This window comes from Sus scrofa, chromosome 18, assembly GCF_000003025.6.
Source record: "Sus scrofa isolate TJ Tabasco breed Duroc chromosome 18, Sscrofa11.1, whole genome shotgun sequence".
NCBI lineage: Eukaryota > Metazoa > Chordata > Mammalia > Artiodactyla > Suidae > Sus > Sus scrofa.
Genome location: NC_010460.4, coordinates 37935395 through 37952914, shown reverse-complemented (window position 1 = coordinate 37952914; position 17520 = coordinate 37935395). Strand labels below are relative to the sequence as shown.

Below are 17520 nucleotides of genomic sequence, written 5' to 3'. Positions count from 1 at the left end.
CCTCGACCCCATCAAGGGAGGCCCTGAAGGGGAAATCACAAAGGATTTACGGGTGAACTCGGGCCATAGGCAGGAACTACTTACTGCCTTACACAGAGCTGCTTCCTGGCTATAAGGATCCCTGGCAGACTGAGTTGATGGTCTCATGGGCTACACAGGGGAAGGGACCCATGACTTGTAGATGGACCAGAAGTATGATGAAGCGATGGTCACCTGTGTGCTCCTGGCCCCCTGGGATATCTGAGCGGGGAGGCTCCATCATCACCCTGAAGCCTGCGCCTTGGCTAATTCCACCAAAGGCTGCCCTCCTTACTCATCCTGCAAAGTACAGCGAACCCAAAGCAGCAGGGTTTCAGTGAGCCTGCCATTCCCACCTTTACTCTGAGAACAGTCAGAGCAGTAACACAAATAAAAACCAGTGGCCTAAGGGGGACCAGGAGTTAGGCCAGAAGGCCAGAAGCACAGCCAAAGCAACTGTCAATCCCCTATCTGGATGGAGAAGATTACTTCACACCCACCCCTGCTCAGCCGCTGCCCCCCGCCCCCGGCATGGCCCTGAGGTTCCTCCCCACCCCCCCCCGCACCCACACACCAGCAGTGGTGGTGGACCCCCAGATGGAACCAACCTCCCCAGGGGATATCCTCCAAAAAAACCTCCTGCCACACTGGGCAGCTTAGACAGGTGCCTGACTACCAGAGTTTGTGGCCAGAGGCCACTGGTAAGGTCAAGGTCCTACACTCTCATCCACACCTGTGTTTCAGGTCAACCAGAAAGAACTGGCATGAAGCTGAAAGTAGAGTGGAGAAGAGGAAAATGCAGGCAGTCCAGGCAATTCTTTTTAACAAGAAAGCACATCGGAGGTCAGATGTGCTCCCTGCCTCTTACATGGGGCATCAAGATCATGTGATCCACTGTACCCAGTGAGATGGGGCAAGAGGTCAGTCAGACACTGGACGAAAGCAGCTGCAGGTGGGATCCTTAACCCAGTGATTGAGGTCAGGGATTGAACCCACATCCTCATGGGTACTAGTCAGTTTCGTAATGCTCTGAGCCACAATGGGAAACCCCGGAAATAGCTTTCTTTCTTTCTTTTTTCTTTTTTTAAAATCACCCTGCTTTATGGCCGCAGCTGTCACAAGACACTCATTTGCCACTTTGCAAGAGGAAGGCCCTTGCCAAAACTCTCTCGTGATCCAACTGATAAAACCAAAAACCAAAAGTAAAAAACAAAACAAAACAAAAAAACCCCAAAAAACAAAAACCACTCTTCTTGGGGGAAATCGAAGCCTGATGAAACCGTTCAAAGAATGGAACAAATGTCAATGAATTGTAAAGGGGACAACATTTGGAGCTGTGGCACTGGCTTTTTCTTACTGGGAAAACAAGTCCTAAGGTTCACATCTATATCATAAATATTGTTGTGTGGCAAACACTTCAGTATTTACAAGCTAAAAACAATGACAAGTTTATCTCTCTCCCGGTACCCTACCTTCTGGGTCCCCAGGCCTCACTGGGGAATGTTTGCTGGTCTCTTCTGTTAGCTCCAGACTCACCTTCTTGGACCTCTTTCTTCCCCTTCAACTTCCTCCTTTCCACTCCAGGTCACCTGCCTCTCCTCCCCCAAATAATCCTGTCTCTCTCTTTCTCTCTCCCTCTTTTTTAGGTGCAAAGAGCATTCCTGGTTTATTTTTTTGAAGATTTCCCCCTGGCCTTTACTAAGGTATATCAAAGTACACTCAGTTGCACATATTTAAAGAACACAATTCCGTCAGTTTTGACATACATACAACTGTGAAACCATGGCACCTCCGATATGTGCATCATCTCCCAAAGTTTCCTTGTGTCCTTTTTTAATCCATTCCTCTAGCACATCCCCAAGCAACTGCTGATCTTCATCCTCTCTCTATAGATTAGGTTATATTTTCCAGAGTTTTGTATAAATGGAATCATACAATATGCTCTCTTTTTTTATGGCTTTTTATGACTTCTTTCATTCAGTATGATTTTGAGATTCTTCAATATTGTGGGTATTAGCAGTTTGTCTTTATCCCTGAGTAGTATTTCATTGTATGAATATATCACAATTTGCTTATCCATTCTCTGCTGGTAGATTTGCATTGTTTCTAGTTTGGAACAAAGTTCCAATTAAGTTTCATGTATAAGACAATGGGTTTTATGCTTTCCTTTCTCTTTGGTAAACACCTATGAATGGAATGGTTGGCTTGTATGGCAGATGAATGTTTCGCTCTTTAAGGAACTGCCAAACTGATTTCCAAAGTGGTTGTACCTTCTCACACTCCCAGGGAAAATGTATGAGAGTGTCAATTGCTCCACATCCTCACCAACATTTGGTATCATCAGTCATTTTAAATTTAGCTTTCCTGTTGTGGTTTATGTTTGTTTGTTTTAGGGCATGGCAGTTTAGATACCTCTTGGCTTCATTTCTAAAAGGGGGAACACATATTTAGGTTTATAGGGAATGAAACCAGAGGATGCCTGTTGTGTCAGTGCAGTTAAGAGTGTCCTTCTTAACCTCCAAAGTGTTCTGGTTTGGATAATAAAATAGGTGTTATATCTATGTCTGGCCCACTAGCAATGCCCTCAGGCTGTCCATCCACAGCCTCAAAGGCTCATCATGGCCTTCTGATCAACAAAGATTCTTCCCTCCTCTGAAGAGATTTTCCTGATTAAACGTTTCTTTTTTCCCCTTATCACAGAAGGGTTACAGGAGGAAAGGAGTAGCTTAATGTGGCCTAGTGCTGGGGTAGGGGAGCAAGTGGAAGAAATAGAGGGACCAGGTCCTGATGACATCATGTGAGCTGGATGACATAGGTAGGATCTATTCCTTAACTTTTCTGCACAAGAACCTTTTTTTGGGGGGAGGGGAGTCTAAGCTAGTATGATTGGATTTCTGTCACTTGCAATTAGGAATCCTGACTAGTATACAGTCAGAAAGGCAGTAACATTTTGCCAAGGCTTGGCTTGCTGTCTTTTCACATCTGAGGTACCTCTGCCTTCCTTGAGGCTTAGTTTTTGCTGACCTAGCCTGGGGAATTTAAAGAAGCATTGGTCACATTGCTTGGTGATGAAACTTCAGAGGTTGAATACAGATGAATACCCAGGGTCAAAGTATGCAATGGTATCACCACATAGTTTGTGTAATCAAGTACCTCAGTAATGCCACTGTAATGCAGCATGTTCTTTAACCTGTCATCAAATTGTCCTTAAAGTGGTTTGATTTGAAAACTGTTCTGAAGTTCAGGAAGCAGCCTCCTTTTCCAACTAGCAAGTTTTCTCTCCTTAATGACTAGATGTAAAAATATCCATATTTACTCAGAGTGCTAAACATGCAAATGAGCAACTACGTGACCTAAGCGAACACATCTCTAATGGGTGGTGCACGCCCTCTCCTAGTAGCACAATGAGTTACTAGGGTTGTTTGAGGACATCTCTCTGTAAGCAGTGCAAAGGTAATACTCCAGAGTAAAAGAGGAGACCGAAAGCGCAGGACAGAAGTTTAAAAAGATCCCCTTCAGTCCTCTCTCTAACGTTCTCAGACAGAACTGAGCAAGGCCCCAGAGCCGCAGGCGTGCCTCCCTCACTGCAAGTGCCCTGGTCCGGTCCCCACGCCCCAAAGCGGACTAAACTGGGCTGGCAGCCCAGTCGCCTCTGCTGCACCCCTGGGTGCCGCCCGCCGAAAGGCAGCCGGGCAGGTCTCGCCTTGGGCGAGACTAAAAAGCCTCTATCCAGCACAGCCAGCTCTGGGCCCCCAGCAGCAAGCTGGGCTCTGGACCCTAGGACATCCTGCGGGTGACCCGCCGCAACCGCCATGGCGTCGGCCCCGCCTCTTCAGGGTCTCAATCCCGCCTCCGCGCTCCAGGGGCTCGCCCCCTCCCACCATGGCCCCGCCTCCTCCCTCCGTGTTCCTTCACCGCCCGCATGCGCTCGGGCCAGCCCTCTCACAGCACAGCCCCGCCTCTCACACTCCGGAGGCTCGCATTCCTCCACCTCTCGTCCTGGCCCCACCCCTGAGCTCCGTGGCCCCACCCCTCGCACTCCAGGACCCCGCCTCCGCGCTCTCGGCTTCCGCGCTCTCGGGTCCGGTCCTCCCGTTCGGGCCCCGCCCCACGTGCCCTCCGAGTCCCGGGGAGGAGTTGGCGCGCGGGAGGAGGCGTGGCCGTGGTGTCTGCGGAGGCGCGGGCGTCGCGGCCGGGACTTTGGCTTTGACACCGACAGCAAGCAGGAGCCGTGGCTCTGGTGCTGGGGTCTGGACGCGGTTCTTGCGGACCCCGCTTTCGAGGCGAGAGCAGGACTTTTTTGCCTGGATCAACGCAACTGCGGCGCTGGTGCAGCAATAGGCTTTGGTGCTGCCGCGGAGCCGAATTTCACCGCCGCTGCCGCCTCCGCGAAGCCCTGCAGCTCCTGCCGGTTCTGGGAGAGCGACTCTGAGAGTTTCTCCAGCAGGAAGAGCTGGGACCCGTGGCCCGAAGCGGCGTGGGAGAGATCCTGCGGCCCATCCCTGACCTGCCCCCACGTGGGCACTAGGGCTGAAAACTGGGGCCCCGCGCTGTCCCGGGTTGGGCTCAGGCTTCGGAGCCGCAGGTGGAAGGAGAACAGCCCGGAGGAGTGGCTCTGAGGTGGGGCGCGGGGACCCGCGGCGGGTCTGATGGGGGGCGATAAACCCCTTCTCTTTGCCCGCACTAGTGAGGGCGAAATTCCCAAGTTGCTGGTGGTGCTGAGTGTCAGCGCAAGGGACGGGGCGCGCTCTCCCATCCGCCAGAGAACCCAAACGGGGGCTACCGTAGCGCCCCAGGGCTGGGAGAATTGAGAGAGGCAGGGACAAGAGGTGTAGGCCGAAGGGGATAGGTCTCTTTCCAAGAGGAGCGGTTCATAGCAGTTTGGATCGTAATGTGATGAAAATTGGACCTCACCAGCGGAAAATCCTCCTGGGCCAGCCCCCTCGTGTGTGTGTTTTCAGTGGTTCACGGGACAGGCGTCAGCGCTGGACTCCTGGCCAAGGACTCCAGCTCTAGTTTGGCGTGCTAATGCCAACTGATTCACGGAGTCAATCGATTTGTATTTTTATTTATTTGTTTTCCAGGTGGCCAAGTGAAAGTGTGAACACTCTGGGCATGGAGATTTAGTGTTTGTGGTGCCCACTTCGTGCCCTGACTCCTTCACCTTACCTTTTTCTGCGTCTGTGAGGTCTACCAGGCTTCTTCTCTAGCCAGCGAGTTCTGCGGTGGTGAGGCCTTCCTGGGCCCCTGATCCTGGCCGGCCATGGGGAGCACGCTGGGCTGCCACCGCTCCATCCCCCGGGACCCCTCAGACCTGTCCCATAGCCGCAAGTTCAGTGCTGCCTGCAACTTCAGCAACATCCTGGTGAACCAGGAGCGGCTCAACATCAACACCGCCACGGAGGAGGAGCTGATGACCCTGCCTGGGGTGACGCGTGCAGTGGCACGCAGCATCGTGGAGTACCGCGAGTACATTGGTGGCTTCAAGAAGGTGGAGGACCTGGCGCTGGTCAGTGGCGTGGGTGCCACCAAGTTGGAGCAGGTCAAGTTCGAGATCTGCGTGAGCAGCAAGGGCAGCTCCGCGCAGCACTCTCCCAGCTCCCTGAGGCGGGACCTGCTGGCCGAGCAGCAGCCTCACCACCTGGCCACCTCCGTGCCCCTCACCCCGCGCGTCAACATCAACACAGCCACCCCCGCTCAGCTCATGAGCGTGCGTGGCCTCACGGAGAAGATGGCCATCAGCATCGTGGACTACCGCCGGGAGCACGGACCCTTCCGCAGCGTCGAGGACCTGGTGAGGATGGGCGGCATCAATGCCGCCTTCCTGGACAGGATACGGCACCAGGTGTTTGCCGAGAGGTCCAGGCCCCCGTCCACCCACACCAACGGGGGCCTGACCTTCACCGCCAAGCCTCACCCCAGCCCCACCTCGCTGAGCTTGCAGAGTGAGGACCTGGACCTGCCGCCAGGGGGACCTACGCAGATCATCTCCACGCGGCCTTCGGTGGAGGCCTTTGGGGGCACAAGGGACGGGCGGCCTGTGCTGAGGCTGGCCACCTGGAACTTGCAGGGCTGTTCAGTGGAGAAGGCCAACAACCCGGGGGTGCGGGAGGTGGTGTGCATGACGCTCCTGGAAAACAGGTAAGTTCAGGAACCACTAAGTGCGTTGGGTGTGAAGGCAGCTCTTGCGTGGCCTCATCTGTGCGTGCAAATGAGTGGACTTTGGGCGGGGGTGGGGGGGGTGGAAGGATTTTGGTCAGTATTCTTGAGGCTCCAGCCAATATTGTGCCATATTCTGAGCGGCTGAACTCTCTTTCTGCTCCAGAATTTTCTGCATGCAGCTGTCTGGGCTTGAGGTTTGTTTCTTGCACGTGGTATATCTGAGGTCACTTCCTAAATTTGGGGTAAGTGGAGGTTGTATTGGTGTTACTGCTTTGGAGAATGATGTTCAGTTCACAGGATTTCATGGGATTTAACACCAGATCAGGAACTCAGAGCCTGGAAACTATTGTGGTGTTGCACGTGAGGAAGAGCTAGTTGGATTTTTTTTTCCCTTGGGAGGCAAAGTCACATTTCTTCCACCAAATATACCTATTTGTGTGCAGAAGATCCTCTTAACGATCAGGTATTTGCAAACACACGCACTGTGTATATTTACCAAAATGCTGTGAATGAATCACTCTTCATTCTTTTTCCTTATTTAGCCCGAAGTTGGTTTCTAGGCCCACAATTGCAGCCCCAAATCTATGTAACCCCTCCTGTCCCAGAGCCAGGAAAGGCCAAGCTGATGTGAGGTGAATATTGGCCAGTTGTTCCCATTTGAGCCATAAAAGAAACGGGGTGGTAGAATGGGCTTTTTAAAATCACTGTGTGTTTACCTTTTTCCCAACAGGGTTCTCTGTAGGAACTTCTGTTAACCCTTCCGAAAACCAAACAATATCATTGTAGCAGTAACTCCTGTCCTCAGCGAAATAGTGTATTATATAACATAAGCAGATGTGGGAAGGAAAGAATTGTTTCTGATGGTCCCTTCCAGGTCAGAAACCCTCTGACCCTGGTCTGGAGGGTTTTTGCCCTGGCGCCTGCCAGAGCTGCTGTATGTTTTGGGCCACTGGGCTGCTTTCTTTTGCGCCGGGTTGTTGGTGAGGCTGGCGAGGCAGCAGTGGGTGATGTGAAGTGAGTTCTCAGCGGGAAATCACGGTGCGCTGTGGCAGAGGATCCGGATAAATGAGTGAGGAGAAAACCGGGTCACCAAGTTTCCCTGGCACCGTCCCAGTGGCATGCTCCTGTCGCTGAGGATTGAGGGACTTTGTACCAGATTGGGGACTGGGACCCAGGGAACCCCTGCGTGGTCTTCCTGCACGGTCCTCTGTGTTGCAACGTAACTCACTCCTTTTGCAAAATCATCTTGTGCACAGTTGGACTCAGTCCTGGGAGATATTTCTCAGGAATGGTTGACAGTTGTTGTCATCATCCATAGCTGCACGGGTGTACGGATGGGAAAAGGACAAGTGAGGAGGAGGAGGAGGGACGGCTGTTTAATTCCTGTCATGAGTTTTTCTTTTTCTTGTCTTTTTCGGGCTGCACCCGCAGCATATGGAGGTTCCCAGGCTAGGGGCCGAATCAGAGCTGAAGCACAACGCAGCATCCGAGCCACGTCTGTGACCCACACCCCAGTTCACGGCAACGCCAGATCCTTAACCCACTGAATGAGGCCAGGGATCGAACCTGTATCCTCATGGATGCTAGTCAGATTCGTTTCTGCGGAGCCACGACGGGAACTCCTATCATGAGTTTTCTTAAGGCTCAGTTTGGGGGACAGAGGAGGACGAATCAGGATCTGAAGTTGCCCCAGTGGGAATGACAGACTGGGTAGCCCTTGCCCACTTCCCGTGACAGAGATGTTTCAAGCGTGGTCCCTGGACCAGCATCAGTGTCAGCAGCTGACTCAGAATCTCTGGGTTCCCATGTTTTCACGCACCCTCAGGGTAGTTCTGATGCACAGTAAGCTTGAGCCCCGTTGGACGGTGCTTCGGCAGGCAGCCAGCCCTGTGGGTCACTGTGTAAAGCGCCCTCCCCTGCACTGGCTTTTCTGACAAGATATGTGAGTCCCGACAGAGCTTTCTAGGGACTGTTCTCTTTGAGTGTTCCCATCATCCTTGTAGTTAGTCAACCGTATGATGTTCTGTCTGGCCAGAGTTTGAGGGACTTATTCAGCTTCTAGAACAGGTGACTGAAGGGTTGAAGATGGGACAGTGAGCAGGAAGCAGCCGACCTCAGAGTGTGCTCCGATCCGCAGCGCAGACCTGGGCAGCCCAGGGCACACCAGGGAAGAGCGCCAGCAACTCTTGTCCAACGAGGTGTTTATCCTGTGTCTCTTTGGATTTCCTAGTGGGTTGATGGTTTACTGAAAACATTGAACCACTGTCCTCAGGTAAGGGTGCAGGAAGAGCTTATCCCAAACCCATAAGGGTGTAGAAGAGAACATCTTGAAGTAACCTTGAATGTGACCTAGGTCCCCATCACAGTCTCACACTTGGCCACATGTGTTGTCCCGTGGGGTGGCTGGTTCCTTTTGCCTGTTCGCAGTGCATTTGGTGTTCTGGGCACTCCAAGCACTTTGCTGGTATCTGGTAAGCCTGAAGTAGTTGGCTTAGGGCCTGACCCCCTGCAGAACTGGAATAGATCTACTTGCCTGTGTGACTGTCCTAGGCACTGAAAGATGGCTGGCTGTGACAGAATGGACCATGTGTCCTCAAAACAGCAGCCCACATGCTCCAAGGGCTGTGATCATCCTGATTCACAAAAATCTCTCACGTTCTAAGTGATCCTTGTATTAGTCAGAGGAAATACATTTCATTTGAGCAAGAATGGATGCAGGTGGGAGTTCCCATTGTGGCTCAGCAGGTTGAAAACCAGGCATAGTCCCCGTGAAGATGTAGGTTCGATCCCTGGCCTTGCTCAGTGGGTTAAGGATCTGGCATTGCCACAAGCTGCGGCATAGGCTGAAGATAAAGTTTGGATCTGGCATTGCTGTGGCTGTGGCATAGACTGGCAGCTGCAGCTGTGATTCGACCTCTAGCCTGGGAACTTCCATATGCTGCATGTGCAGCCGTAAAAAGCAAAGAAAGAAAGGAATGGATGCAGGTAATTTTCTAGGTGCCTCTTATTTCCATATCTATATATTTATATATATGAAATACATGGCTTGCCTGACTTCTGGATGTGCCTTCATATTTTCCAATAGCTTTTTGTAGTCATTTGATTTCCCCAGTAACTCTGGGAAGTAGGTAATGCATGTTTTTATTAATGAGTCTCCATCTCTAGGTGAGGAAACTAAAACTAAAGAAGTTAAATGATTTGCTTCCATCCCTCAGCTCATTAGTGACTCACCTGGGACTAGGACCCAGAGCCTTCTGACTTTAGACCCATATCTTTTGCAAGCCTGCTGCTTTGTAAGAATCTCACCTTTATCCTGCCTCTTGTTCAGGCATCCCACACTCTGCCTAACCAAGGGCACTTGCCAAATTGTGTACCAGTCAATATTTTCTTACAGCAAATCCATTGTAAAGGCAAAAGCAAAGAAAAACAACAGCAACAACAACAACAAAAAACAAACCCAAACAAACAAAAAAACCCTTGGCTCTACCTCGTATGTGTTAAATTGGTGAAATTCCTTAACCTCTCCAGTTCTGTTTTTCCATATGTAACTAATGAAAAACAAAACAAAATAAGACCCTTGGGCACTTTTGCAAAGGGAATAGCTGGCTCTCGTTTTCCCTTCTGTGGGTTTGCTTTAGTAGGTGTATTTTCTTAGACTAGAGGGTACTGAGTGGGACTCTGATGAGGCAGAGTCTTTTCCTGCCCTGCATTGCTGCTGCATTGGTGGACAAGTGTGTATGCACGATGAGAAACTATTTTGCACCTGAAGCCTGAGGCAGGACAGTAGAACGCTCAATAATCATACAGTCACCAGGCCCCTTCAGGGACATTACACTGTGGCGCAGAACTGATGGATTTCATCAGATTCCTTTGCCAAGTCTCAGTCCTAGGCAGTGTTTTTTCCTTGTTTTTGGTATTTATGGAGCAAAACTAAAAGAGGATTGCTTCTGCTAAATATCCTGGCAAAATGTGGTGGCAGCCCACTTACGGAATGAAGGTTATTTTTTTCTCTTCCTGTTTTATTGAGATATAATTGATGGAGAGCTCTGTGGGAGATTATGATGCCGGCGTCACGATTTCACTTACATCTCTCATGCAACGATTACCCCAAGAAGTATAGTGAATGTTCATCATCTCATATAGATACAAAATTCAGAGAAAAAAATACCTTTTTTCCTAGCGATGAGAACTCTTAGGATTTACTCTTCTAACAGCGTTCGTATATAACATGCAGCAATCTTAATTATATTTATTATGTTGTATATTACATCCCTACTGCTATGTGTTCTGCTTACAACTAAAAGTTTGTACCTTTTGACCACCTTCCTCCAATTCCTCCTCCATCTACCCCCCAGCTCTGGTAACCGTAAATCCGATCTCTCTTTCTCAGAGTTTGTCTTTGTTTTTGAAGTATAATTGACCTACAACCCTAGGTTAGTACCTGGTATACAGCAGAGTGAGTTGATATTTCTCCACATTTCAAAATGATCACCATGAGGTCTAGTGATGATCTGTCACCACACAGAGATACTACATAATCGTTAACTGTATTCCTCACATTGTACGTATCATACTTGTGAATCATTTATTTTGTGGTTCGAAGTTTGTGTCTCTTTAACTCCTTCGCCTCTTTCTCTCCTACCCCCTCCCCTCTGGCACCCACCTGTCTGTTCTCTGTATCCATGACTTGGCCTCTGTTTAGTTGTGTTTGTTAATTTGTTTTTTAGATTCCACATATAAGTGATATCATACAGAATTTGCCTTTCTCCATCTGACTTATTCACTTACTGTAATACCCTCTAAGTCCATCCATTTTGTTGGAGATGGCAAAGTTTCATTCTTTTTTGGGCTGATTAACATTTCATTGTGTGTTTGTCTGTCTGTCTAATCTATCTATCTATCTATCTATCTATCATCTATCTGTCCAACATCTTTATCCATTCATCTATTGATGGGAACTTAGGCTGCTTCCATATCTTGGTTATTATAAATAATGCTGCAGTGCATATATCTTTTTGAGTTAGTGTCTTCGTCTTCCAGGAGTGGAATTGCTGGATTATATGGTAGTTCTACTTTTAATTTTTTTTTGAGAAACTCCCATGCTGGTTTGTGTAGCGGCTGCACCGATTTACATTCTCACCAGCAGTGCACAAGGGTTCCCTTTTTCTCCGCACCCTCCCCACCATTTGTTGTGTGTTCTTTTTGATGATAGCCATTCTGACAGGTGTGAAGTAAAATCTCATTGTGGTTTTGATTTGCATCTCCCTGATGATTAGTGATGTTGAGAAGGTGGTTAAAAATCTAGTTTTTGTTTTTTTGCTGAGAAGTTGGTCTGTTTTGAAAAGTCCCCCTGGTTTCTGAAAGTGTAAGCTCTGTGGGAGCTGACAGATAGTCTACAAAAGAAACCGGGAGGTTTAGCTTCCCACTTGCACGTTTTCCCCTGGGCTCCGTCAGGGGGGAATGCGAGTATCAGTCTTGAGCCTTTTGATGGTCTGAATCTGTTTCCTTGTCTCGTGTCTATTTGCAGTATCAAAGCATAAGGTGAAGTAGTGCCTGGCAGTTGCACTCATTGTGCAAAAAGAGATTTGGATTTATCAGACGTGATTAGTAGGGTTGATACAGACACACCCACCTTGTCGTTTGATTCCTTCATTGAAAAGCACTTATTGAATGGCTGCTGTGTGCATGCATATGCTAAAATCAGGAGTCAGACCGGCTTGTTTTTAAACCACATCAGCAGATGTGAATCAGCTTGTCCAGCTCAGCCTCCAAACAATCTCAAGAACCCTATATATTTTTTTTGGAAAGTCACTGAGTAGGACTGATATCTGGTGAATTTTCCCTGTAAGAAGAATGGGCTCCTCCTGAACGGTGGGTGGATGCTGTCAGATGTAATATCTGGGGGCAAAGTGCCCAGCGACCCCCTTAAAGTAGAAACCGTGGCGTCTATTTTGACAGCTGTGGAAATAGAGGCTCAGAGTGATTAAATAGCATCCATGTGGCCTTCAGAAATGGAGATGTTGGGATCAGGTTTTGCAGCCAGGCATCTGTTTCATTTCAGGGCAGGGAATGGAGATGTAGCTTCCTAAACTCCATGTCCTTTGACTGACCCCCAGGCCACCTGCTCTTACCTCTCCATCTTGGGCCGAGGCTGGCCAGGCATCAGGCCTTTACCTAGACTCCCGGGACTGTGTCAGGCCGCCGGAGGCCTCTGCTCCCTTCCTGTTTTTGTTCCTCCGAAGGACAGGGCTTTTGGCCAGAGGTAGAGCACTCCAGAGGGCTCCAGGGCCCCTCCACCCAGCCCCTCAAATGCGGGTCTGTGACCTTGGCTCCACTCCAAGGCAGAGTTCCGGTTTTCTGAGCCAAGGAGCTCTGGGTGGTTTCCAGAAGGGCAAGGTGGTCAGGAGCCAGCCTGTGGATTAACGAGAGTGGAGAATGGGAGTGAAGGGAAGGCCTGGGGTGGGCAGACACAGGGTTTATTTCACCAAAGGAAAAGCCATTACTTTTGTCTTTCCAGAAAGCTGGGCCCATTTGGGATCTGATTTGGTGGTGGGTGTGGGACTGATTGTCCCAGGAGATAGTCATTCCTTTATTTATTTTTTTTTCTAAGCAGGCATAACTGGCATGCATCTTTTCTTCTCTTTCTCTCTCTCATATATCATTCATGAATCTCTAGGCACTGATGTGGAAAGATCTCTGAGACTCCTTGTTTTTTGTTTTTTCTTTTTTTGTCTTTTTGCTATTTCTTTGGGCCACTCCCACAGCATATGGAGGTTCCCAGGCTAGGGGTCAAATTGGAGCTGTAGCCACTGGCCTACGCCAGAGCCACAGCAACGCAGGATCCGAGCCGCGTCTGCGACCTACACCACAGCTCATGGCAACGCCGGATCGTTAACCCACTGAGCAAGGGCAGGGACCGAACCCGCAACCTCATGGTTCCTAGTCGGATTCGTTAACCACTGTGCCACGATGGGAACTCCCTATTTATTTTTTTTTTTAATTTTAACTGTTTTCTCTTTTTATGCCTGTACCCGCAGCATACGGAAGTTCCCAGGCCAGGGGTCAAATTGGAGCGGCAGCTGCTGGCCTACGCCACAAGCCACAGCCACGGCAACACAGGATCTGAGCCACAACTCACAGCAACGCTGGATCCTTAACCCACTGAGTGAGGCCAGGGATCGAACCCACATCCTCATGCATACTATGCCAGGTTCTTAACCCGCTGAGCCACAGTAGAAACTCTCATTCCTTTGTTACTTCTTCATTCGTTCAGCTGAAATTTTTTGAGCCCCAAGTACCAGGCTCCGTATCAGGCTCTGGTCTAAAGTGTAGGAAAAGACACAGCCTGTGCTCTTAGAGGTTCCATGTTAGGCAGGAAGACGAATAAGTCAGTACACAGATAACTAATTACAGTGGTGATGGCTGAGGGTGATGGTGGCTTGCGGAGTAGATGGGGGTCAAGGGCGACCTCATAGGGCCACACCCACAGCCTATGGAGGTTCCCAGGCTAGGGGTCCAGTCGGAGCCATAGCTGCCAGCCTACACCACAGCCATAGAAATGTAGGATCTGAGCTGCGTCTGCGACCTACACCACGGCTCATGGCAAAGCCAGAGCCTTGACCCACGGAGCGAGGCCAGGGATCGAACCTGCAACTTCAGCGTTCCTGGTCGGATTCGTTTCCGCTGCGCCACGACGGGAACTCCAGAGAGTGCTTGTTTCAGACAGAGAGCCCGGCCGGAGTTCCCGGACTGGCAGGTGGCTGCGTTGCAGGGCCAGGTGGGTGGGGCTGCCACAGCTCTTATGTAAACAGCAGGAGGAGGCCACAGAGGGTTAGAAGCAGAGGTTGATGAATTAGTTGTTACTGGGTTGTTCTGACTGCCGGGGGCGCCGCTTGGAGTGGGTCCCGGGAGCTGAGTGGAGAGGCTGCTGCAGAATAAAGACTGAAAGGAATGGTGACAGGGGAGCAGGGGAAGTGGGGGGGATGAGAGGATCTTTGAGAGGCAGAAACTGGAAAGACCTGCCTGTGTTTGGGATATCGTGGGGATTAACTGGGTAGATTCCTCGAAGACAGCCTCAGAGGCGTTAAGAAATCCCGGGGCTGACTCAGTGCCTCTGCATTGTGTCGACATGCTGCTGCTTGCTGCCCTCACCCCTCCACTCTGCTGTCGCCTCACTCTGGACAGGGGTGGGGTCTTGGTCCACGGCAATGGAGGAAAAGGCCTTGCGGTCTGTCCTCTGTGCAGACGCAGTGTTGGGCCTCCCATCCTTATGGGTGTCCAGCCTCGAGACCGGAGAAGGAGCCTGGAGACAGCAACAGAGGCATCAGTGGCTTTTTGGACGGGGGATCTTACACAAAGGGTTCTGGAACTATCCCCCACCACGTGCAGTGGGCAGGACATGGCAGCAGCCGTTGCTGCTCCGGGGAGAAGGAGGCTACCATTTATAGGGGGCATTGATGTCACGTTGCCTCATCAGTTGCCAGGACCTACTTAAACCCTGTAATTAAGAGGGCTGGGTAGTCAGGTGAGGGCAGCAGGGGCTGGTCAAGCAGGGTACGTGCAGAGAGCAAGAAAAGAGCCATCTTAAATGGCCTAACCAGGAGTTCCTGTTGTGGCTCAGCAGGTTACAAGCCTAACTAGGATCCATGAGGACGTAGCTTAGATCCCCGGTCCCGCTTAGTGGGTTAAGGATCTGGCGTTGCTGTGGCTGTGGTGTAGGCCGGCAGCTGCAGCTCGAATTCGACTCCTAGCCTGGGAACTTCCACATGCCGAAAATTCCACCCTAAAAAAAAAAAAAAAAAAGGCAAAGCAAAACAAAACCAAAGAATGACCTACCCATGCACTGGGCATCTGATAAGGCCACTTCTGCTATTTAGTATCAGTTACATGTAGAGCAAGGACACATTTGGGGGGTTTGGGGTAACTATTTCCATCAAAAGACATTTGTGTAAATTAAGCTGAACGTTGATTGAGCACATGCTCTGTGCCCACTACCTAGTGAGGTCTGGGACACTGGGAGACCGAGCCCTGACTCCAGGGAGCTCACAGCCTCACAGGGAGATGCATTCGCAGTTACTTAGCAGGTACTGTGTCTTGAAGGAAGAGGTCAAGTTCACGCACAGGGCTCTGGTACCTTCTGCCTTGCTCTGGAGGTGGGTGGAGACCTCAGCATAGGGGGTTAGAGGGACAGGACCAAGTCAGGTGGGTGGAAAGGAGTTAGTCTGGAGGGGAGGTTGGGGGCCTGAGTGGCACTGGTGGCCATCGGGGTGAGAGTCGGCACCTCCCCACACCCTGCCACGCAGCTGTCTGAGGAGTCAGAAGTCAGAGTCACTTCCCGACAGAGCCCACCACCAGGCTCATGATCTGGAATGTTCAGGCGGAAGTGGTGGGCTCCCATACACCGGGCCTCACAGGAGAGAGAGAATGGTGTCCAGGTGTGTGTTCTTTATCCTTCAAAACTACCCTACCTTACAAAAGATTTTATCCCAGAGTTCCTTAATAAGGGTCTCTGCCAATAACAAATAAAATCATGCGTTTCCCTGAAATTCGATGTGTTTGTCATGGACGCCCTGGTCTGTGTGTTGTATCGTGTAGCCGAGTATCGTGAAACTGGAAATTCCACACCAGTGACTCTTCGCAAAACATCCAGGATATACCAGAAAAATATCCGGCTCCACTTGCAGGCTTGTAGTCCTCAACAAATATTTAGGAACCCCGGAAACTTCCTGATCCAATGCCTGATGGCTGCACGGCCCGATCTGGACAGCAGTTCTTATTGTAACATTTTGATTGACAGCTGCCAAACAGCTGGACTCCAGAGGGTAGAAGCCCTGGGAAGATGGGCTCGAGTGAGCATTTCATTATAAAGAAGTCCTGACTCCTTCTACCAAACTATTAGATAAAGAACTCCTGGTTGTTTGTTCCCAAAGAGCCCGGGTTTCCGGCACATTCTATTTTGATTCAGTCATTACCTGATTAAGCTCTTAAGCTGGGCCCTTAATTGTTTTATCTAAAGGGTGCTCTAAACTCCTGAAATATAATGCTGCAGCCAAGAGAATGTTGTTCACGTGGCCGCACTGCAGGTTGAGTGCGTTTGGGCTGTGGTTTTTTATCATGTTCTGGGGATCTCGGTCCCGCTTGCTCACCCAAAAGCTGGAGGGTGAAATTGGTACTTTATCTTTCTCAGCTTCTGCTAAAAGCATGGTGTCTTTTTTTTTTTTTAACTTTTTGAAGATTTTAATTATTTCTATTATAGTTGATTTACAATATTCTGTCAAATTTCTGCTGTACAGCAACGTGACCTAGTCATACATATACATACATGTACACATACACATTCTTTTTCTCACATTATCCCCCATCATGTTCCATTACATATGACTAGATATACTTCCTTGTGCTATAGGGCAGGATCTCATAAAGCATGGTATCTTTTAAAGTAGGTTACAGATGCATTGTTTTTGGAAATCCGGATCCAATTCTCTTTTTTTAAAAAAAGAAAAAAACCTTCTCCAGAATGTATTCTCATTAAGCAAATTCGGTCTGACTTAAATATTTTTGCAGCCTCTCTTTTCTTTTCTTTTTTTGGCTGCCCCGCAGCATATAGGGTTCCCGGGCCAGGGAGCAGATCCAAGCCATGGTTACCTACGCTGCAGTTGTAGCAACGTCAGATCCTTAAGCTGGCGTGCTAGGCGGGGGATCGATCCTCCATCCCCGCGTTCCAGAGACACCACCGATCCTGTGGTGCCATAGTGGGAACTCCTCTGTTCTTATTTTAAATTTTAATTTTTTTTATTTTTCTGCTTTCTTAGGGCCATACCTGAGACATATGGAGGCTCCCAGCCTCGGGGTCAAATTGGAGCTACAGCTGCCGACCTATGCCACAGCCACAGCTATGCAGGATCCGAGCTGCATCTGTGACCTATGCCACAGCTCATGGCAATGCTGGAGTCTTAACCCACTGAGCAAGGCCAGGGATGGAACCCACAACTTCATAGTTGCTAGTCGAATTTGTTTCCGCTGAGCCACAATGGGAACTCTTACCCCTCTATTTTAAACAGGAAAAAGTAAAAATTTTACAGGCCTCAAAGTGCCAGTGGTTAGGCCTTAGACTCGTCTGCCAGTAGATTCAGGCTTTGTCCTCACGTGCCTGGTCCCTGCAGCTCCAGATCACTATGTCATTTTACTGGCTATCTCTTTGCAGGGTGGTTCCCAGTTGTTTTTAATTTGAAGACTCATGTTATTTTTTTTGTCTTTTATTTATTTATTTATTTATTTTGTCTTTTTCCAGGGCTGAACCCGCTGCATATGGAGGTTCCCAGGCTAGGGGTCAAATAGGAA

The 17520-nt window shown here is 49.6% G+C and overlaps 1 protein-coding gene across 1 annotated transcript in view; it reads left to right on the top strand.

Annotated features, from left to right (window-relative positions):
* The window catches only part of EEPD1 (endonuclease/exonuclease/phosphatase family domain containing 1), a 124406-nt gene continuing 110945 nt past the window's right edge, over positions 4060 to 17520 (top strand). Inside the window, exons 1-2 of the mRNA XM_013985720.2 lie at positions 4060 to 4638; positions 5103 to 6159. Coding sequence (XP_013841174.2) covers positions 5282 to 6159 — 878 coding nt within the window. The 5' untranslated portion in view covers positions 4060 to 4638; positions 5103 to 5281. The remainder of the gene's footprint in view (positions 4639 to 5102; positions 6160 to 17520) is intronic.